The sequence below is a fragment of the Carettochelys insculpta genome, chromosome 10 (assembly GCF_033958435.1).
Source record: "Carettochelys insculpta isolate YL-2023 chromosome 10, ASM3395843v1, whole genome shotgun sequence".
Taxonomy (NCBI): domain Eukaryota; kingdom Metazoa; phylum Chordata; order Testudines; family Carettochelyidae; genus Carettochelys; species Carettochelys insculpta.
Window position 1 is genome coordinate 26,105,533 of NC_134146.1, and position 23,869 is coordinate 26,129,401.

The 23,869-nt window shown below is 44.9% G+C and overlaps 1 protein-coding gene across 1 annotated transcript in view; it reads left to right on the forward strand.

The window, feature by feature from the left end:
• The window catches only part of RNF13 (ring finger protein 13), a 102,655-nt gene extending 79,185 nt beyond the window's left edge, over positions 1–23,470 (forward strand). The window contains exons 8-10 of the mRNA XM_075004101.1: positions 8,687–8,780; positions 19,386–19,466; positions 21,686–23,470. Coding sequence (XP_074860202.1) covers positions 8,687–8,780; positions 19,386–19,466; positions 21,686–22,050 — 540 coding nt within the window. The 3' untranslated portion in view covers positions 22,051–23,470. The remainder of the gene's footprint in view (positions 1–8,686; positions 8,781–19,385; positions 19,467–21,685) is intronic.
• The last annotated feature ends 399 nt before the right edge of the window (positions 23,471–23,869 follow it).

Here is a 23,869-nt window from a genome sequence, read left to right on the forward strand (position 1 = left end):
TATTTTTCCTTAACCTTTTTTCCTTCAGCAAAACAAAAGAAATTACAGGACAGTGGCCAGTTGAAATGAGTAGGGCCTTGTATGCTTATTTAAAGAAACAAAGTTTCAGGTACTATCTAATCAGATGATACTCATCATCAAACCTTATGTCATTCACTTCACAGTAAGACTGGAAGTGCCCTCCACACTACAGTTCTACTTTTCTTTATATGTCAGTCATCAGTCACTTTGTTTAAAGGGAGTCAAAGCCATAGTAACTACCCCATAAAAGGAATTTCTCTTCCATGCTACCTCTCCTGAAAGGTTTGTTTTAGCACAGTGAATGAGAGGAGCTGCAGTAGCTAGCAAGTGTCGTCCTAGGACCAGTTGCACAGGTAATGCCATCACTAAATCCCTCCTGACTGGAGATCAGTGAGGTGCTGCAAATGATTTAACAAGGAACTTGCACAAAAACATTTCCCCTTAACCTTGAGATAGACCCTGTGCCCAGTGGTGCTTATGTGTTACAGATAGAGTGTTTGAGGGACTTAGGGTGACCAGATGTCCTGATATTGATATGACCATCTCAATATTAGGGGCTTTGTCTAATATATGCAACTACACACTCACCCCTGGAAAAAAATTGTCCTGATTTCTTTCACTTGCTATCTGGTCACCCGAGAAGGAATGGGGAGACAGTTCATTTAAATAAAAATACTACTTGGAGTGCTTGCTCATGTCCATTTCCCATTATGTATTTGTGCTGGTAGCTTGTCCCTCAACAGTAGCCATAAGGGAAAAAGCTCTGGCACCTGCATGGTGCAGTGTAAAGGGGCACAGCTCCCACTCAAAGTTCCTTCTTGCTGTCCGTGATAGTGAACAGAATCTAACTATTCTTCTTCGAGTGTCCCCGTGGGTGCTCCACCATAGGTGACGGCTTGGCCGGCGCCGCAGATCGGATCTTCCAAGCAGTTTCTGCCGGACCGCGCATGCGCCGGTACGCGCCGCTCCCTGGCGCGCTCCTGGCCATGTGCGCGATCCGGTCCCCGCCAGTTCCTCTCAACCGCCGTCGGCTGCAGACGGAATCCGACTAGGCTAAAGCCACATAGCGTATTCAACGACTTTATTTGTTTTTCTCTTTAAAGTTTTTCAGTTCTTAGGATACCATAAGTAACCGGTTGTTATTTTGCAAAAAAAAAAAAAAAAAACAAACAAGCTAAGGAGGGACAGCTCAAGCCAGTCCCAGTAACCAGCGCCGGAGGCCGGGAGCTAGGGCCATCAGCCCTCCTGCGGAGGCAGGCCATCGGACGGGGAAACAGCACAAAGAAGTGCTAAGTACCCACAAGCAAACTCAAAGACTCACCAACAATGTCCGCCTCAGGCTTTAAAAAATGTGAGTCCTGCCGAGAGGCGATGCCAGTGTCCGATGGGCACAGTCTATGCATAAGGTGCCTGGGGGAGTCCCATGTGGCACAAAAATGCGCCTTCTGTGCAAAGTTAACGACCAGAGCACGGAGAGACAGGGAGATGAGAATTAAACTGCTGCTTCTTGACAAGGCCCTCCAGCCAGACGTGCCGGAGCGGCCGCAGCAGGAGGGACCCTCCGGGGCCCTTAGAAGGAAAGCTGCCTCCCTCACTCCATCTGCGCAAAAACGGAGGAAAGTTTCTCCAACCCGATCCCTGCCGGCAGTAACAGTGAGCGGGACGGGAGGAGCGAGCAGCCCCCAGCCGCAGCAACAGCTGATCGGCGGCGGCACGGAGAGCCACGTGGAAGCGGCTCAGCCTCCGATCATCAGCCAGCCGCCCCGCACCGCAGGCAGGGCGGCGGCTAAGCAAGCGCCGGTACCAGCGGCACCGCAGACAGCGGCACCGATCCCCGGGGAACCGGCGGTGCAGGGCGCGCAGGCACGTAGCCTGCAGGCGCACAAGGACTCCGCACGTGTGGCACCGCCCTCGAGCGTGCCTAGCACGGTGCCGACGGGGCCGGGATCCCCCGCCCATCAGGGGGCGGAGTTACCTCCTCAAGGGAGGGGGAAGGCTGCACACAAGAGGAGGCATTGCAGCCCCTCTCCAGACAGGGCTGTGGAGCTCTTCTCTCACAGCCCTCCGCTCATGTTGCAGACTCCAACCAGAAGGCAGGGGCCCCCCCTAGCCTACCCGGAGCCCCCTTCTCCTTTCCTGCAATCAGCCTCCCCATGGCTGGCACCCCCCTCGCCCTTCCTGGGATTTGAATCGCTGGACTATTATGCAAAATCGCTCTCTCCAGTGTCTCGACAATCCCCCTCTCCCAGACACACAGGGTACGTGCAAAGGGAATGGTCAAGGTCACCTTCCCAGGAACAGTGCCTATACTACCATGGTCGTCCCTTCCACGCGGGGCATGGACACCATCGGCAATCTACCAGGGGGAGATCCCCACATATTACCTCGTACCCCCGAGGGCAATCGCGATCGGGGACGGAGACTCAAGCATCCCAGGGGGGGCTGGCCGTGGACCCACGAGATTTTCCCTCGCAAACCTCCAGCGAGAGGGCGCACCATCACCATCAAGAACCGGAAGGGTCCAAAGAAATGTACCCCAGCGGTTCCTCGTTTTCCTCCCCGGATGAGGCCACGGCTTTAGGGGACGTCCATCCCAAGGACGATCTCAAACAGTTTCAGGAGCTGTTTAAGAGGGTAGCTTTCACGCAAGGCATCCAGACAGCACAAGTGCAAGAGAAACATCATAAGCTCCTTAAAAATTTGAGCTCCCCGGCCTCCTCCAGAGTAGCAATCCCGCTTGATGAAGCGATCTTGGAGTCCGCCACTACCATATGGCAGACCCCGGCAACTATTCCGCCTGTCCAAAAGAGAGCGGATAAGAAATACTTCGTGCCGGCGAAGGGCATGGAGTTCTTGTTTAGCCACCCCCAGCCAAACTCCTTGGTGGTGGAGTCCTCGCAGCAAAGATTAAAAACATCTCAATTTAAAACAGGGGGAATGGACAGAGATGCCAAGAAGCTAGAGCTGTTCGGCAGAAAGGTCTACTCCTCCTCCACTTTAACCTTGCGAATGGCAAATTATGCAGCGCACTTGGCGAACCATAATTTCGACAACTATGCCAGATTAACTTCCCTCATGGACTCGCTTCCAGAGGACAAAAAGCCGGTCCTCAAGGCCATAGTGCAAGAGGGCTACGCGGCTGCGAGGATGGAAGTTCAGATTGCTTTGGACGTTGCGGACACGGCAGCACGTTCCACAGCAACTGCAGTGGTGATGCGACGGGAGTCCTGGCTCCAGACCTCGGGCATACCGAGAGATCTGCAGGCGAAGATAATCGACCTTCCCTTCGACTTGCAGAAGCTGTTTGCTGAATCAACTGACTCGGTCCTTCATTCCAGTAAAGACTCAAGAGCCACACTCAGGACCCTGGGGATTTACACCCCTCCATACTCAAAGAAAAGGTACTACCCACAGCAAAGGCGGTACCAATACCAGCAACAGCGCCCCCAGTATCACAGGGGTTACGAGCAAGGGCGGCATCAGCAGCACCAGCAGTACAGAACCCCCAGGCGACGCTCACAACAGGGCCGTACGTCCTCGGGGCGGGGCCAAAGGCCACAAGTTTGACATACAAATCCAGGGCTGCGCCATCACCACCATTGCACAAGATCATCCGAAACGACTTTTTCACCATCGCCTCCGACCATTCTACGACCAGTGGCAAAGGATCACCACAGACAAATGGGTGCTGGAGATCATAGCCACGGGGTACGCCATCCCCTTCCAGTCGCTCCCGCCGCCGCGACCCCCGCCCAAGCCCCACCCCCAGGAGGCCTCCCATGTAGCCAGGCTCAGGCAGGAGGTGGCCCACCTAGAGTTCATAGGGGCGGTGGAAAAGGTGCCGGAGCAACTGCAAGGGAAAGGGTTCTACTCTCGGTATTTCCTGACGGAGAAAAAAACAGGAGGCTGGAGGCCCATCTTAGACCTTCGTGGCCTCAACAGGTATCTGCGCAAGCAACGTTTTCGGATGATCACTATTGCCTCCATCCTTACAGCACTGGACGATGGAGACTGGTTCGCAGCCCTCGATCTACAAGACGCGTACTTCCACATAACCATTCATCCGGCTCACCGACGTTTTCTCCGGTTCATGGTGGGCAACGAACACTTCCAATACAAGGTCCTGCCGTTTGGCCTTTCCTCGGCCCCCAGAGTCTTCACCAAGACCTTGGCAGTGGTGTCAGCCTACCTGCACAGACAGGGGGTGTTTATTTTCCCGTATCTGGACGACTGCCTGCTCAAAGGGACCTCGAAAAGGGAGGTTCTCCGCATGATACGCGTCACAGCAAACACGTTCTCCGCACTTGGCCTGGTTATCAATATGGCAAAATCAAAGATAGACCCCTCACAGGACATAGAGTTCATAGGGGCTCGCATAAACTCAGTCTCGGCGAGAGTATACCTTCCAGAGGCTCGCTTTCGAGCCATCGGTTCCCTCGTGCAGGTCATCACCTTCAGCCCTACGGTGCCGGTCTTGACGTGCTTGCAGCTGCTGGGCCACATGGCAGCGGCTACGTTTGTGGTACAGAACGCCAGGTTGCACATGCGCGGCATGCAACATTGGCTGGCAAGTGTATACAAGCCGGCAGTACACACCGTTCACAGGGTGGTGTCGCCCCCACCTGGGGTGCGCGAATCCCTGCAATGGTGGGTAAACCCCGGGAACTTGCTAACAGGGGTACCCTTCCATCAGCCGCAAATATCGGTTTTCCTCACTACGGATGCCTCCCTCATAGGGTGGGGAGCGCACATGGGCGAAGAGGTGGCTCAAGGACTGTGGTCACCCACGGAACAGTCTCTGCATATCAATGTTTTAGAGCTCAGAGCAGTGTTCAACGCCTGCAAACACTTTCGAGACCGTATACAAGGCAAAGTCGTCGGGATCAGTACAGACAATACCTCCACCATGTTTTACATAAACAGGCAAGGAGGAGCTCGATCCCATACCTTATGCGCGGAAGCAATCCGCCTATGGAACTGGTGCATCGCCCACGATATAATCCTGAGAGCCTCCTACTTGCCGGGCACGCACAACGTGAAGGCAGACCAGTTGAGCAGACGTTTTGCGCTCACCCACGAGTGGCAGATCCGTCCCGATCTACTACGGCCTATTTTCCACGCATGGGGGTTTCCCCAAATAGATCTGTTTGCCACTCAGCACAACAAACAGTGCCCACGATTCTCCTCCAGAGCAGGGCTGGGCCGGGGGTCCCTGGGGGACGCGTTCGCGATCCCGTGGGGAGGCCCCCTGCTTTACGCGTTTCCCCCCGCAGTGCTGATCCACAAGGTTCTGCAAAAAGCCAGGAGAGACAAGGCTCGGATGATCCTGATAGTCCCAACATGGGATCGCCAACCATGGTTCCCCCTACTCCTGCGCCTGTCGGACCGCCCACCGATGCCTCTTCCGGTGGCGCCGGACCTGCTCACGCAAGCCCAGGGGTCCATAGTGCATCCGCACCCCCAAAGCCTGCGACTGCAAGCGTGGCTAATCCATGGCTCAGCTCCCTAGAGAGCACATGCACAGTGGAAGTACAGCAAGTCCTAGAAAGTAGCAGGAGGACTTCCACTAGGAAAACCTACAAGCAAAAATGGACTCGCTTCATGGCTTGGTGTTCTACCAAGCAGCTGGCCCCCCTTTCGGTGCCTATACCTACAATTCTAGAGTATTTACTGGACCTCAAGAGAGCAGGACTCTCGCTATCCTCGTTAAAGGTCCACCTGGCCGCCATCTCGGCGTTCAGACATGAGGAGGGAGGGCACACGGTGTTCGCCCACCCTATGGTTACCAGGTTCCTCAAAGGGTTGGTAAACCTATACCCCCCTCGGAAACCGATTCCACCTTCGTGGAGCTTGGACCTGGTGCTTACCACACTCATGGGACCACCGTTCGAGCCCTTGGCCACGGTTCCCCTTCGCCTTCTTACAGTAAAGACGACCTTTCTTCTTGCAATTACGTCAGCCCGTCGGGTGAGCGAGCTTGCGGCAGTCATGGCAACGCCACCCTGCACTGTCTTTTCCAAGGAGGCGGTAACCATACGGCTGCATCCAGCCTTTGTTCCCAAAGTTTCTTCCGAGTTTCACATCAATGAACCTATTGTTCTACCCTCGTTCTATCCAAAGCCTCATAACTCCAGCGAAGAGGCGCGCCTACACCTCCTGGATGTGAGGAGGGCGCTAGCCTTCTACGTAGACAGGACCAAGTCCTTCCGAAAATCGGATAGACTCCTGGTCTCCCTCGCTCCCAAATCTAAAGGAGAAGGTCTCTCATCGCAGAGAATCTCAAAGCACATTGTATCCTGCATAAAAATGTGCTACGAACTCAGAAAGACTCCTTTGTCGGCCACTCCCAGGGCTCATTCCACCAGGGCGGTGGCAGCATCAACAGCCTTTTTCAAGGGCGTTGCATTGAAAGACATTTGCAGAGCGGCGACCTGGTCATCCTACGACACGTTCGCCAAACATTACGCCCTTCACAGGGTATTCCAAGAGGATACCCGTCTCTCTGCAGCGGTCCTCTCGGGGACCAGCTGCACATAATCCGATTACCCACCACCTATCTGGGTTACTGCTGGGTAGTCACCTATGGTGGAGCACCCACGGGGACACTCGAAGAAGAAAGAGAAGTTACTCACCGTAGTAACGGTGGTTCTTCGAGATGTGTCCCCGTGGGTGCTCCACTTCCCGCCCATCCTCCCCGCTTCGGATCTCTGTTAGTGTTTTGCAGGGGCAACCGAGGCGGTTGGTCGAGGAACTGGCGGGGACCGGATCGCGCACATGGCCAGGAGCGCGCCAGGGAGCGGCGCGTACCGGCGCATGCGCGGTCCGGCAGAAACTGCTTGGAAGATCCGATCTGCGGCGCCGGCCAAGCCGTCACCTATGGTGGAGCACCCACGGGGACACATCTCGAAGAACCACCGTTACTACGGTGAGTAACTTCTCTTTGTTAAGAGCCAACTAACTCTGTAACTATTTGCATGAACTCTACAAGGACTAAAGTTCCTAAGCAACATTAGTAAGAGCAGCAAACATTCCATTCACCATTCAATATTCAGTAAGCCTACTCTCTACATTGCAAGTAAAATACCACACTGGATTTTTACATCTCAGCTAAAAACTTGTTCTACACCGCTAACAAGCAGATCTATGTCTGCCCTCAGACCCGTGTGCTGTTCCTTTTCTCTGTTGTCAGGGCTCAGAGGTTACTCAGAACTCCACTTCAGCCACTGTACTGAACCCTAACCAGAATCCAGGCTTGTTCTCCCAAAAGATTTGTTGGATTTGGTTCACCAATTTCTTCCATGAAGCTTGGGCTTTAAGTAGGAAATAAATAAGGAGTATGTCAGGTCCATATCTAAAATCTGAATCCCAGGTGGTTAATGGCAGTTCACACCTTCAGAAGAAGTCCTTGGAAGCTCAAACAAGACGGAAAAATCTACATATAGTATAAATGCGAAGAGTGGTAGCAGGGAGGATAAACAAGTTTGTTTTCCTTAGTAAAGAATTAAACGTCTATCAATATTTCAGATAAACTGTCATCAAATAGCATATTTATAACACATTGGGTGCATCTACACTAGGAACTAACTTTGAAGGGAGCCCAATTCAAAGTCCTTACTCCATTCCCAGGAATGAAGTAGTGCCTTACTTCGAAGTAGGGTGTGTGTAGACGCTCAGCTTTGAAGTTACTTTTGTAGTGTAGACAGAGCCATTGTGTATTTTGTCAGAGTCTTGCATACCTACAAGATGCAAATGTAGATTATTAGAATCACAGTGGTCAGAAAGTGAAAATGACTCATGATTGATTATCAGAGGACAATGAAAATTAACATTGTTTACAATACTAATATTCAACAGTGTTCATAGTACCATAAGGCAGCGGTGGTACAATCTCTTTTGCTTTGGTTGTGTAACTGTTACAGTTATCAAAATAGAGAGCTCTGCATTTGCCAAGTTGGCTAATTCAGTTTGTCTTTAAGCACAATTGTAATTCACACTGTCTCATCATTTCTTTTCTAAATTTGACCATGAAAAAATTCTCATCATACAAAGTCAGGACAAAGTAACAGAATAGACATATCTGTGGGACTGAAACTAAAATAAGAAGGATTTATTCTTTGAGATCAAAGAGAATAAGACAGAAGACCCTGAAGTTAGAAGAACAAAAACTGAAGCTAGGTGCTATGAATGAATTCCTAGTAGACAGAGAATAATCTATCTACGGAGTTACACTGGTGTAGAACCACTGTAGGTAAAAACCAGTGTAATAAGCCATATGTTTCTGTAGACACACCATGTTCAGCCCGATAGATATGAGCCAGGATGTTGCCTTAGTGGGGTTATACAGGATGCAACAAAGAGTTTTCCGTTATTTCTTATTAACTTATTTTCCTGTATAAATGTTATACACATTCTGCTTTTAGTATCATGATCACCTAGAGATCTTACTAGTGTAAAATTATGCTCCTTTCCTGTTTGTGTATATGTATGTCTTTGTTCTTCGGTCTAGATGGGACAAATATGGCTGTATGTTACCCCAGTCCTCTGGACAGTTCATCTTTGGCTAACTTGGAATGGTTGCTCACAAAACAAAACTAGCTATTTCATTGTTGTTTTACTGTCCTGACATAGTGGTTCCATCATCTAATTTATGTTTGCTTCTTTTCAGATCACAAAATTTGTGCAAGATAGACACAGAGCAAGAAGGAATCGGCTTCGAAAAGATCAACTTAAGAAGCTTCCTGTACATAAATTTAAAAAAGGCAAGTGGATCTTTATTGTCTAAATAATCCAACTCCATTGGCCTTAAAATAAATACTAATAGCCAATGGAATTTTTGTATAGCTTTGAAAACCATTCTGAGACTATGTGAACTGGGCAGAGTTTGAAATGAAAGCACATTCTAACGACATAGGCATCTCAGGCCTGCTCCGGCTCCAAATGAATTATAGTTTCGACATTTGCTGTCATGGAAGAAGGAGGAAGCCCCACATGTACTATTGTTCTTTAGGAGTTAATTAAGGAATTTTATACACCTCCTACTCCTGGGGGAAGTCTGTGCCACTGCACTCAGGCAGGATTCGTATCTCCATAGATTTCTTTACTTTCCTGCAGAAAATGATGATTGGGGGAGGACAGGGTAGCCAAAAGAGTGGTCTTGCATCCCTACCCAGCAGCGTGGACACATGGCATCAGGTACCTGGAGCAGCCACCAGAAAGGCAATTCTCTGCTGAGGGGGTACAGCTGGGGACACCCCAGCCAGTGGCTCTGACTTTGCACCATGCTCAGTTGCTAGTCCCAGCTGCAAAGAATGGCCAGAGCTGGTCAGACCCAACCCCAGATACAGTAAGTGCCCCACCTCACCTGCTTTTTTCATTTCCTGCCCCATCACTCTAAGCCATGGTGTAAGGGATAAATACACAGGGAGCTGCTCCCCCACCTGCACACCCAGAATCCCCCCTGCACCCCGTATCTAACCCCCTGCTGCCAGTCTTCACCTTCTTGCCCCAGGACTTCCAGCTGAGCCTCAGCCCTGCATCCAGACCCCTCCATTAAACCTCAGCCCCCTGTATCTAAACCCCCTGTGCCTGTACCCAGACCATCCTCTGCTGTGGCAAGCCACTTGAACTGCCACCCTGACAAACACCACCCTCCCAAGCTGGTTCACAGTGGTGAGCCACCTCTTCCCCCATCTCCACTCCCCCTGAGCCCATACTAGCTCCTCTTCACCAAGCCCCACTCCGTCAGCACCTTCACCTCTCCACCGAGAGTCTCCCTCGTCCAGACACACACACACTGCTGATCCCCAGCCTGCTTTGTATGAGCCCCATTGCAGAGTCCCATTCTCCCTATGCCAAGAGTCTCCCAGTAAGTTTCCCTACACAGAACCCTCTGCCCCCACACTTGGATACTGCTGGCTGAGCCTGCTTGCTCCACCTTTTGGACTGGGGACCAGAGCTGGGTGTGCTTGTGAGACTCTGTCTTGATGCACATAGAGGGGGTGTTTCCAGTGCTAGCCCAGCTCTTGCACTATGTCAGAGCTTCAGGGTGATCTCCCGCCTGCTCGCAGCCAGTGGTCTATTCTCCCCACTGCCATGCTGGAGCCTTCATATTTACTTATTTACAAATAAAATATGCAGATTTTTTGCACAGAATTGCCTAAACTTAAAGCCAATGCTAAACGTAGGGTTATTTCTTTTGTCCCAATTTTTGTCTGTCAGCTTCTTCACACTGCATTGGCGCCTATCCTATTTACTCTCAGCGCATTATCAATGACTACAAGAAAATATGTTGGCTTGTTCAGTCAGGTGTCAGGAAACTAGATATATTTGTGGAGTGCAAGTTGCCCACCATTTTGGAGGCTCTACATAAGCTGAACTATGTTGTGAGTATAATCTGCCCTCTTATCTGCAGGGCATGTGGCGTTCCCTCCGTTCATTCCAGTGATGCCAGAAAGCCAAGGGATGTGAACAGTTAACAATTTCATTCCAAATTACTCTCTTTATATAGAGTAAATCACCAGAACAGTAGTCAAAATGACAAAACACACACTGAGCTAATAATTTATTTTATTTGGTGCAATAGAACAAGTCTTTGACAAGGTCCCTGACCAAAAGACTCTTATGTAATGTAGGCAGCTATGGGAAGAGGAAGGTCCTCTAATGGATCAGGATCAATAATCAATGGTTAAAGGAAGCAAAAGCTAGCAATAAGTGGCCAGTTTTTACAATGGCAAGAGGTGAGTATCTGGGTCTCTCACAGATCTGTACTAGGACTGATGCAGTTCAGAATATTTATAAGTGCTGTGGAAAATCATGAATGGTATGGTAAAAGTGAATAAGGAAGTGCTGTGTATCCCTTTATGTAACACAGAAACAATGGTTACCAATGCAATAAATGAGCATAAGGAAGGACTTCTTCACATAAGCTGCGTCTACACGTGCACGCTACTTCGAAGTAGCCGCAGTAACTTCGAAATAGCGCCCGTCGCGGCTACACGTGTTGGGCGCTATTTCGAAGTTGAAATCGACGTTAGGCGGCGAGACGTCGAAGTCGCTAACCCCATGAGGGGATGGGAATAGCGCCCTACTTCGACGTTCAACATCGAAGTAGGGACGTGTAGATGATCCGCGTCCCGCAACATCGAAATAGCGGGGTCCTCCATGGCGGCCATCAGCTGGGGGGTTGAGAGATACTCTCTCTCCAGCCCTTGCGGGGCTCTGTGGTCACCGTGTGCAGCAGCCCTTAGCCCAGGGCTTCTGGCTGCTGCTGCTGCAGCTGGGGGTCCGTGCTGCATATACAGGGTCTGCAACTAGTTGTTGGCTCTGTGTATCTTGCACTGTTTAATGAAAGTGTGTCTGGGAGGGGCCCTTTAAGGGAGCGACTTGCTGTTGAGTCCGCCCCGTGACCCTGTCTGCAGCTGTGCCTGGCTCCCTTATTTCGATGTGTGCTACTTTGGCGTGTAGACGTTCCCTCGCTGCGCCTATTTCGATGTCGCAACATCGAAATAAGCTACTTCCATGTAGGGTGCACGTGTAGACGTAGCCATAGTGTCCAGTCAATCTGTGGAATTTATCATCAAGGGATGCTGCAAGGGCCAAAAATATAAATGGGTTCAAAAAGACGGATTTGTTCATAATGGCTATGAGCCAAGGTGATCAGGGATCTTATGCTTTAGGTGTCCCTAAACTTCTGACTTCTAGAAGCTGGGACTAGATGATGGGATCCATCTCTCAACAAATTGCCCTCCTCTGGTCACTCTTTTTGAAGCATATGGCATCAGCCTCTGTTGGAAGACAGGATACTGGGCTAGGTGAATCGTTAGTTTGATGCATTCTAATTTTCTGAACAGATATCTCAAAAGTCCTGCATGTTTAGTCTGCTTCCCAAGAAACAGAGTATCTGTGGCATACTTGTTTCCTTTTGGACTTTTACACATCTATAATTTTGTCATTTTGTTCATTTGTACAAGCAATAAAAACAAGGTACAAAAAGAAACAATTGAACAGAATTTCATAAAAATTAATTGCTACTTTATGGTTCATGTTAATATGCAAGTATTTGTGTGTGCAAAAGTATTGCTTTAGGGATTTGTTTAGATTCAGAGACAAAGCCGTACGTAGTTCTCAACTGTCCTTGATAATGTTCCTGAATTATTAACAACAATGCAGGTGCTACCTGCAAAGCAGATGTTTAAGAGTTTGTGCAGTGTCATATGCAAAGTTGGTCTCATAAAAAAATTTAAAGAGCTTTCCACTTCACAGGGTTGATTTTTGGGGGTTAGAGTTGGCTCTAAAGGAGCAAATTAGAGCCAACAAAACTAATGTTAGTTTTGCTCCGTTACGGATTCCTAATGAAAACAAGAAATATTAAGCACAATAGGGGCAGTTTGCATTGTTCTTTTGAAAGCACAGTCTAGTGTTTCTTAAAGAAAGTCAGTCCATGGGATTTCCTGATAATTATTTATTGTATGTGTTTAGTGAGCGAGAATGAGGGATGTCTCATGCCAAGTGTGCACATCACTCCTGTAGCCAGAGTATCTGTTTCTAACCATCTGTTCTGGGTTTGCATTGTTCTCCCTCCCCTGTCCTTTCATTTAATTGTTTTAATTTAGATTTTAAGCATTTTAACGAAGGGATTGTCTTCCTAGAAGGCGTTCTTGTCAGTGCAGGGTAGTATCATGACCAGTCTAATTAGGGAGAGGTGTCTGACGATGATCTATATGCATGGGCTCCAGCTGTAATAGGCCAGGGAAGGCACTCTCTTCCCTGATGCTGATGCTGCTGCTGACCCATAGTCAGACAAATGGGTCACTGTGCCCCTCCTTTCCAGAGAGCCTCACCTTCTCCTCCACCCCTGAAGGACTTTGCTGGTTCCCATGTCACTCCTCTTGGAGGCAGGGGGGTGAGGAGCCATGTGGAGAGCCAGTAGCCTGCTGCTGGGGCCGGTGACTCCACAGGAGGGGTGAAGCCTTCAGGACAGGAGTAGGTGGCACTCAGGGAGGTTGCCATTTGGGCCCAGTGCTCAGGGAGGGCCTCAGGCCAGCCCAGTGTGGCTGCTGGTTCAACCATGATCTGGGTCCAGGGGAGAAGCTTGGTTTGGTGTTGGGAGCAGCAGCAGGTTGGCCTGATATGGCTGGACTGGGCAGGCTAAGGTGCCTCCAGTCTACAGGACCCCCTTGGGGCTTTTTCTTTTTGTGGGGGCAGGGCCAGTGGGCCTGCCTCCCCAAAGCAGTTCAGCCACTGCCCATATCTGTATGTAAATTTTGGTTGATTTTACTTGTTCAAGTGGATGGCAGCTGCTTGAGGTGACACCAGAATGAGACACTCTTCTTTTTTTAGAGACACGTGGTTATCTTTTTTTTTCCCCCACTTACAAATGGTGACTATCTAATTTACATGCATAATTGCAGTTTTTCTCTGCAAATTTGAAATTTGGAAAGTGCACAGAGACGGAGTGCTTCAATTTTGAGGCGCTGCTTTGAAGCCTTTCTGAATAAAACCTTTTTTCAGGAAAGAAAGGGAAAATCAGAACATAGTAGGAACCATTAAATTGTTTAGGGAGAAGATAAGAGAGACTGGGACAGTAATACTCAAGATTCAATAAAACTGGGGTTCCAGAGCATTATCGATAGAGTAAAACACACCTACATGGGCACCCTGTTGTCAAAACACTGTCAACAGAGGCATTATACCTGATCTGGAATGGGGATAACAGACTCTCAGCAGAATGCTTTAACCATGCGGATGCTTGGCAACCTTCATTGACAAAAGCTGCCTGTGTAGACTAGCCTTAATGGTTTGTTAGTGACTTTGACGTAGCATAAAGATATGCAGAAGCTTGTGACATACACTAATTAACTTTATCATATCTATATAAATGTACTAGACAATGCTCTGAGGAGACTAAATTCTTGTATATCTTTATGGCAATCAAATCAGTAGATCATTTAAAATACGTTTGCCATAGAAACATATGGACCTCTTTATATAGCTCCCTTCCTTCCTTTGCGATCAATATTACTAGATGAGATCAAACCTGCAAGTGAGCCATTGGGGAAGCTTTATTTTTAACATTAGCACTCTTTTAGACCTGATATTCTACACAGAAAATCTGATCATTCAGTAATGATGAGTAGCCATACCTGAAGCAACTGGAACCAAGCCTGTGTTTTACTCAGGGTATTTTCTGCACTCTGTATGATGTGACTCAGAATGAGAAATTATCAGTGTTGAATATTTAGCAGGCAAGGAGAAGTCTCAAATGGGCCTTAGTGAGCTATTTTACTGAGATTCGTAACAAAGGAATCGAATGTACTGTCAGCTATCAGAGCCTCCTGATGTTAGCTGCTAACATATTTTTCAGGTTTGAAAGTAATCCTAGTGATCAGTAGCTTTCCACTGCTGCCTAGGCCTCATTCAGGCTCTGCCCTCCCTTCTCTCATGTAATGCCAAAGAAGTCAATGGAGTTAGACCAAAGAAGAATCTAGTCTCTTTTTATTTTTCTTTTTTCCCCCTACTGGTTTAAAGCTTCCCAGGTCATACTAGAGTTGAATGTAAAACCTTTTAGATAGCTCTGTATCAAAATTATATCAGAGGATGTGGGGAAAAGGGAGAGATTTTTTAAAAAATCCTAGAATTATGTGAAGTAAGGACCTCGTTCTTTAATCCAGAAATCCTGAACTAATTTTTGACTACAGGGCAATTTTTTTTTGTATGTGGAGGAAGGGTTTATAAATGCTCATAACAATGGATCAGCTTGGAGAAAAAAGCACAGTCTCTGTAAGAATAGCTGTGAAATAGAACCACACATCTGTTTGAGTTTGTAGAGCTAGTTCTTATTTGTAGAGACTTCTTTCATTTCCAGCATGAGAGAGATGTATTTTCCCACACAGAATTAGAGGGACTTAGTGTCTTTTGCTGTTTAATTTGTACCAAACACTAGCTATCAAATACTGGACAAATTCAACTGCATCTACTGCGCTGTTAGACCATCATGAAATTTGAACACTAAGAACAGAAAATATGTGAACTGAACTATACTATAGCTCAGAAAAACTAGCAAGGAGATAGAGTTTACACTAACATGGAACTTAAGGCAAACCAAATAGCTTTCAAATCTTGCACAACTATTCAAATGATCATGTAGAAAACAAAATATTTTAATGTTGTGAAGAGCAGAACATTGGAAAAAGAAAGATGTGACTTGTCCTTGATGGAACAAACCACATGAATTATGGGGGGAAGTTAAAGAAAGCAATAAGGACAAAATTTTTGAGTGTGGTTGCCTAATGTTAGGACCTACGTCCATCTGTAGACGACAGTGCTAAGATTTTTCAGAGATGTGACTTGCTCATCACTTTTGAAAGTCAGGACTTTTATATAAGCATCTATAAATATGGATTTAAGGATTAACTAGTGCTTAGATTTGAAAATTTGGAGAGAGTCTTTCCATTAAAAAATGTGGTATATACTACATTGTAAGAGTATGGATAATTTTAGGCTAAGACCGAGGTCCTCAAAAGTAATTAGGTGCCTAACCCAATAAGAATCAGGTACCTAAATACCATGGAGTTTGTGAGCCTAAGTAACTATTTTCACCTCAGTGTAGGTGATGGGAGTGGATACCATATGTTCATATGCTGAACTCTAAGAACAAATCAAAACACCCTGTACATTATAGTTTTGCCAAAAGAAATGCTCCACTTCATTGTGCTTTATGACAATTAGATATAATCTTCCAGAATGAAGGACTTCAGAGGAGGGAGTGATTAGTGACATGTGTCATTTGCATGATTACATAGTAATAAGTACAGGTCTGCTATCTACTAGAAGTTTATAAATTGATTTATTCCTCAAATGGGATTATCACTGATCTAATTACTGTTCTTTATTAGCCCATATGCTCAGCTGCACAGTACTGTGCAGATCTCATAAGGGACATGAAACATCTTAAAGTCTGCCAGTCTTGGCAAATTGATTTCTGTGCAAGAGTGGGAGTTGAGGAAGGGGATGATAGAGCTGAGCCAAGGCAGTGGAGGAATAGGGTTGGTGTGACTTTAAAGGGCATTTGAAAAGTGTTTACTGACAGGAAAAAAAAAACTATCAGATATTGCTTGGCCACTAAATTTTGCAGTTCTTATACAATCCTCACTGATAAAGCTTTATTTTGTTTATCCAGTGTAAAGGTGGGTATGATGGTTGAGAACTGGACATCTTTCTGACTGGGTACTGTACTACATTAAGGACTCCATTCATTATTCGAACAAAGACACCAGAAAAATCAGTATATTTAAGAACAATGTGTAACTATTTTTCAGAATTTCATGATTCTCAGGGGCATCTTTCTAAGAAGAGGAAACCAGTCAGTATTTTAATGCATTGTCTCTACTACCTGTCACTATCTGTTAAAATCACAGATACCATCTGTGTTAAACTTTGACAATTTTGTAATTAGAGGGGATCGCTAAATATGTTGTAACTAAGTAAATCTTGAAATTAGATGAAGGTTTTGAACCATGAGAGAAGAGAAGTTCTGGAACAACCTTTCAAAGGGAGTATTGGAGCAAAATATCTATCTAGTTTCAAGACTGAGCTTGATAAATTTAAGAGAGGATGGCATGATGGGATTGCCTACTATGGCACATGGCCCATATGTGACAGCTACTAGCAAATATCTCCAGTGACCAGAGATTGTACACTTGATGAGGAGGGCTCTGAGCTACTACAGTAAATTCTTTCCCAGCTGCCTGGCTGGTTGATCTTACCCATGTGCTGAAGATCTAACTTATTACCATGTTTAGAGTTGGGAAGGTATTCCCTCCCCGCCCAGCTCCCTAAGAGGAGTGACATGAATTCTCCAAGAGCAGCATGTTCCAGAATTTTCTTGTAACACCATTGAAGTGTCTAAGACTTACTCCTTGGAAGCAGATGAAGCAACAAAGAATTTCACTGTAACATTGGTGTTCTGCTTGCCTGAACACAGGGCTGTGAACAAAAGTCCTGAGCTCTAATTCCTGCTTTTTTGCTGACTCACTGTATAGCCAAGGGAGAATGATAAGCTCCTGAGACTGCTTTCTTCCTTCTGCCGATCTAAAAAGTGGGAATGATAACACCTTACCTACTTCATTGAACTGTTACAGGAATTAAATAGTTAATGCTGATGCAGTGCTTTGAAAATATGAAGTACCCTGTAAGTATCATGTAGCAGTAGCAGTAGCATGTGTACCTGTAGCCATTGCCCTGCCTGCTGCCAGAATTTGAAATGAAATCAAAAATACATTTTGATGTATTTAATAGATTTCTCACTGAATTACTAGTGAAGATGCCGAAACACACTGCAGACATTTGCATCACACATTCTGTCTGCTAGTCTATTACGTATTCCACACATTTTAGTAATTTCTGTCTCCTCACACTTTCCTTCCCCAAGGCAGTGACTGTTACTCCGCTGATCTTTAACAAACTAGTTTTTCCAGTTTCCCCGGTTTTGCAAAGTGTTTTTGCTGGTGTTGGTTTGTTTTATTTGGTAGTATGTGCTGTAATGCAGAAGTAAAGCAATAGATAGGTTTTCCTACCACCAGCTATGAAATATAACAGGGGAACTCACTACAGCAGAGTCAATATGTTAGATGGATATTGAGTGGTTTACACCACAAGTATGAATCCCTCACATAGCAAAATTCAGCTCATCCAACTGCAAGCAGTGTCGCCCCATTTTAATACAATTTGTGTGCTTTGGCGTCTCATCATACATGCAGAGCAGAATGTAGAAAGACTCGTTTTTTATACTTTTTGCTTTTTCCCCTGTAGCTGGAAAATACAAATAGCAGATACCAAACACGTTACATCAATGTAATCTACTGTCCATCTTAGCATAACATTTTAGATGAATAAAATATAATCTATTTTTGGTAAAGTGTTGTGGCTGATACTGCATTCCTAGGCTCATTACAAGCATGTGAGTTGCACAAGCATTTGGGATGCAAGAACAGGTCTTACAAGAAGGACAGGAGTACACGTAAGTAGGATCCTGTGAAGGGCCCCACAAGGGTACAGCATATTTCTGAAGTATTAGCACTTAATAGTAATATATTTACAGCTTTAGTTGTGTGAGCAATGCCTTTAAATACTGAAGAGCTGTAGATTTATTTTATCAGAAACACAGACAAATGAAGCGCAGCATGGTTAGATCAGGAGGCTGAATCAGAGTATGGAGTTTCATTCCTACTTCTGCATTTATTCATGGATGTTATTCAAGCCCTAACCCACCTGTATATCATCGTCTGCCTCTATAGAAGGGGTGTTAGGTTATCTCATGCAGGTGTTATAAGTGTTTGCAAAGCATTTCAAGCACCTTTCATAGATGCTGTTGACATGTGATATTATCTATTTCCCTGAATTTATCTTACCTTGAAAGTTCTAGGGAAAGAACGCTCCTTATTATATGTTTGTAAAGAACACTGTATGTTTCTGGACTCATTTATTTTCATAACATGACAAATACCTCTCTGAGATTATTAAGTCTGTAGTATTTCAGTATTGTAAAATGGGAAATGTGTAAAAGCTTCTTGATGATAATCAGGTGAAACAGTAGACATAATTAAAGTTGACCTATTGTTAATGAGAAGGTTCGGTTCTTTGTTCATATTACTTAACATCCTAAAAAAAGGTGGGCAGTAATTATTCTGTGCACCTAAGCAGGACCCTTTATGCCGTATGTCAAATTCTTACTAAAAATATATGGCAAAAAGGAAAATGTTTATTGATAATTGTATATATTACTGTGCAGCGTGCTAGTAGCATAAATCTTATTAGTGTTGTTTATATTGTTCAGTAGTGTACTTGTGCATTTTTTTCTTATGACTAGATAAGTATTTGCTCCTTGTTCATTATTCTGATGTCCGCCAGTCCTCCTGCCTCTTTAAAAAAAGTGGAATTCTAGTTTGTCTTGGTCAAATTAAAATGGGGCATATTAAGATAAATATTCCTCTGCTTGCTTTTATCTCCTGTGTTTTAATGAATATACTCCACTGACAGTTCATGCATCTATATTATAATGTAGATTTCTATTTTAAATGCATATTTTGGAGTATTATAGAAAAGGGATTTCATGCAAACCTGATGAAATACCTTTTCATTAATCTGCACTTGAAGGCAGAACAGATGAACCTACAGTTCAAAATAAGAAGAAATATAATAAAAGAGCAATACAGCCTCAAAGAAATTGCTATGGATGAGAAAAGATAACAAAGCCCTTTTGACATTAAAAGAAAGTAACCAGAAGAACCTATCTATATGTGTTTGAAGACCAATAATTTTGTTATACATCTTTTAATGTAGTGTTGATTCATAATTTTCTGCTGTAGGAGATGAGTATGATGTATGTGCCATTTGTCTGGATGAATATGAGGATGGTGACAAACTCAGAATCCTTCCTTGCTCTCATGGTAAGCAGCTGCGTTTTGGTTTTTAATATTTAAATTAAAAAAAGTTATTTAAAGAAAATGTTTGTGTCCAAAATAAGAAATAAATGTACTGATTGATTTATAAAACATAGCCTCTCTAATATGGCTCAAAGTCTACAAACAAAATGGGATAAAAACAGACAATTTTGGCTTCTAAATAGCAGCCAGATAAGGATAAAATGAAAACACAGCTACTCACCCAACCAGTGACGACTCCTTCAGGAAAATTCCCAAGAGAAGATATGACATTGACACTGGTGCCATGAAGATCACACTATGGCTGTGTCTACATGTGCCACGTCTTCTGGAAGCAGCATGGTAATGAGCAGTCTGGAAGAAGCTAATGAGGCGTGGATGTAAATTTCCCACACCTCATTACCATATGTGTACGTGATTCAGAGTCCAGGAGAAGTTCTTCCAGACTCCAAAATACACGTGCAGACGTGCTGCCTGCAGGGATCTTCCAGAAGGAAACCCTTCTTCCAGAAGCCCCTTCTTCCCCAAAATTTTGAGGAAGAAGGAGCTTCCGGAAGGAGGGTGTCTTTCTGGAAGATCCCCACAGGCCACGTGTCTGCACATTAATTTTGGAGTCTGGAAGAGCTTCTTCTGGACTCTGAATCATGTGCCCATATGCTAATCAGGCACAGTAAATTTACATCTGCGCCTTATTAGCATCTTCCAGACAGCTCATTACCATGCTGCTTCTGGAAGACGTGGCATGTGTAGACACAGCCTAAGTGTATCTATTTAATAGAAAGGATTGCAAAGGTACTCCTTGGCTATCCACACTCACTAATCATGTTGGAAAGTACGCAAATTATTCTGTGTTAAAGATAACTTTACATACGCTATAGAAAGAAATACACATTTAAAAATATTTTAGTTGGTCATGGTTAATCCTTGGGTTCCTGGCCAGCTAACACAAGTATTCTTGTCCACACTTGGTGATAGGTTGTGTTGTTCATTTTAATTAAGACATTTCAAACATAATGTTTATTCTCAGTTTAGATAAGGCCATTGAGCTTAGTGCAGTTGTGCCAAATTTAGTCCTCATGCCAGATTGAGAGAGCAAGGACACTGGACAACTCCAACTAATGCCAGTGAAAATTGCTTTGCAACAACCTTCTCAGGAAAAAGATTTCCAGCATCATGAATTTCTTCAGCAGGGGTCTAATGATTGCTATGTGAGGGAAACAGATCCTCTTCCTGCCCTCAAAATCCAATAAATGTTTTTTATTATTTACAATTTATCACAGATTTTTGTTAGGGTCAGGGCCCTTCTGTTTCAAGGTGTTGTCCAAAGGTAGACATAGCGCATATCCCAACTGGTTCACAGTAAGTAACTTTCTGTGAACCCAGTCTCTGAAGAGGTTCACTTGCCATAAATGGCACCACCTTGTGGCTCCTTTAGGGTTTAGCTGTCAAGCAGTCAGATGTCCCTTCTGCTTGCTCATAATGTGGTCTCTGTGTGGACTCTTGATGCCTCCAGATGGATCCTTATAGTCTTTCCCTTTCACAATATGGAAGTCCCACTGGACAAACTCTCTCAAGCAATCTTTACATCCACTATTCAGTCTGTGCTGCTTTCTCAGTGGCTTGTAAAGGACCTTGGACATACACATTATTCTGGGTTCCAGGCCATGGTACCTTCTGATGAGCAACCACAATCTGCTCAAGCTACACATTTCTTGCTGTTTCTCTGGGCTCTTTCCCACTTTGATTCCCTATCTCCTAGCCCACCTCTGCATCTCCACTGGAGCTTCCTCTACTCCCTGTGGCCACTTCACCCCTTCTGTGGTTCTTGCCAGAGACTATAGTCCAAGGCAGGATCCCAGGACCTACTTTTCCCTAGACAGCCTTCCACCCTCCTCCTCCTGCTGCCACCACCACCACCTTATCTTTCCTTCTCTTCCCTCCTCTCTGAGGAGTTACTGCAGAGCATCTCCCTACCTTTATAAAAGCTCACCCTGCCCTAACCAGCTGGCCTTATCAATTAACTGGTTTAAGTCCCTGGCTGTCTCCTAGATGCAGCCTATGAAGTTAATTGGCCCATTTTACCCAGTCAGGTATTATTTAGAGTTGACGCCCAATCTCAAGATCTTATGAAATCAGCATTATTTGTAACAAAGCGGTACACAGAATTATAGCAAGAGTAACTGCAGACTGTCATGTTTACTCATACCTGTTTTGCTTCCTGACAGCATATCACTGCAAGTGTGTGGACCCATGGCTGACTAAAACCAAAAAAACATGTCCTGTGTGTAAGCAGAAAGTGGTTCCTTCTCAAGGGGATTCCGACTCTGAAACGGACAGCAGTCAAGAAGAGAATGAAGTCTCCGAAAACACCCCTTTGCTTAGACCACTAGCTTCAGTTAGCACTCAGTCATTTGGGGCTTTGTCAGAATCTCATTCCCATCAAAACATGACTGAGTCTTCAGAATATGAGGAAGACGACAATGAAGGTATCGATAGTAGTGATGCAGAGGATGGACTGAATGAAGAAAGTGTAGTGGTTCAGCTGCAGCCCAATGATGAAAGGGAGTACCCAGTGGCAAATACCGTTTGAGCTTCAAGACTGTTAGTGATCAGTCCTGTAAGAACAAAACTGTTCAGAAAGCTATACTTTACATACACATAGGGAATGCATTCTATTTGTAGCCTCTTTAGTTACATCAATAGATGCAGCTCTTCATGTAGTGTTCTATGGTTTAATCGTATTAGAAACAGACTTTTTTGGTTTCGTTATTCATTCACATATTTATCTTTTCAAAATGAACAGTTGAACTGATTTTCAGAGTACTAATGAATAATGCTGAGAGTCTCCATCAGTAGTGATGTCACAATAAACCAGAGACTCCACTGTACATGTCAGTATCTTGTTGAAATGGGATATAGCCAAGAAAGTATATTTTTCCTGATTACAGCTTGTAGGTAAGACTGGCTTATATTGATAGCAATATTTATTAAACCTATGGTAAGAGCTACCCCTACAACCCCATCAAAAGTCCATATGGTTTCTCTGTCTGTGGGGCTTTCCCAAATTGCCACTATTACTGACAGAAAAAAGTAGAACACTTTTCATATTCATTTAGCAAGCACACCACAAAGCAGGGAAACGAATGCTTTAATCTAGACAGCAGTGATTCTGTTACTTTTCTGGGTAATCCTGTTGAGCTAGCAAGAGCTGTTTAAAGTTGTGAAGGAAGTTTCAGAGTCAGTTAGGACTCAAATAGCTCACACAAAACAATTCATGATGAACATCTTATTAATTGACCCCATTTGCTGATAGCGGCTAGACTAACTGCCTGTGAAAATAATGCAGGGGCTGGGAGTGACCAAACAGCAAAGCAAGCCAAGTTGCATATAATACTGTATTGTAGTAACTGTTCTGTTGATCCTCACATCATACACCTCTAAATAGGGAGCATTCTATGCTGCATTAGTCTGCTAAATTATGTACATAGACAACTTGTTTTTCAAGTATTTGATTTGAAAATGAGTGGTTATAAATATTTAACAGAACTCTGCTTACCAGTGTATTATGAAAAACTAAATTATATATAATGCCATCATAACTATGTATAATCAAAATGCAAAGATTTTTATATGGCCTTGTTTAACGGGGATTTGAAAGAATGTTAATAAACATGTTTTCCACTTTAAGTCCAAGTAGGAATTTACTAAACTATCCCATTATCTACATTTTTTGTGTGTGTGGGTGTGTGTGTGTGTGTGTGTCGGTGGGTGGGTGGGTGTTTCAAAGAACCAGGAAATGGAAATGTTAAGGTTCCCATAACATTAGCTCACCTGCATTGCACCAAAGGTATATCACAGGATACAATAAACAGTACAGTGATCAACAGTATGTACACTGTAAGTGTGATGTGACTCTAACTTTTGTATCATTTATTTGAATTTGTGATCTAAAAGCTGCAAAGATGTAGATTTTTTTTGCATATAATTTGTGTAATTTTCAGAGGAAAAGAAAACAGCAGAAACAAAGCCTCTGTCATTAATCACTCCTACTCCCCATGCTGGCCCCTTAAAGCCAGCAGAGTCTATATTTGTGAATTGGTAACCAAACACCCAAACCAAATACCAGAGAGATTCCTGGTGAGGCCCTCTGTTTTCACAGCTCCAATGCATGATGCAGTCACTCCTTTCTTGCTTAGTACCTGGGAAAGGAAGTCATTTCTGCAGGGCAGCTTCGTTAGTAGTTAGGGAAAGGTCATTGCATGCTACTGGAGGAAGTCAGATTTCCCAAAGTGTAGGGGAGTGGGAGGAGTTGTAAATGAATGATGTGTCTCAGTTCCTCACACCACCAAGCATCCCTGGTGAGGGTAAGCAGAATGTAAGGCTTACTCTGCATATCCTCACCATGCATT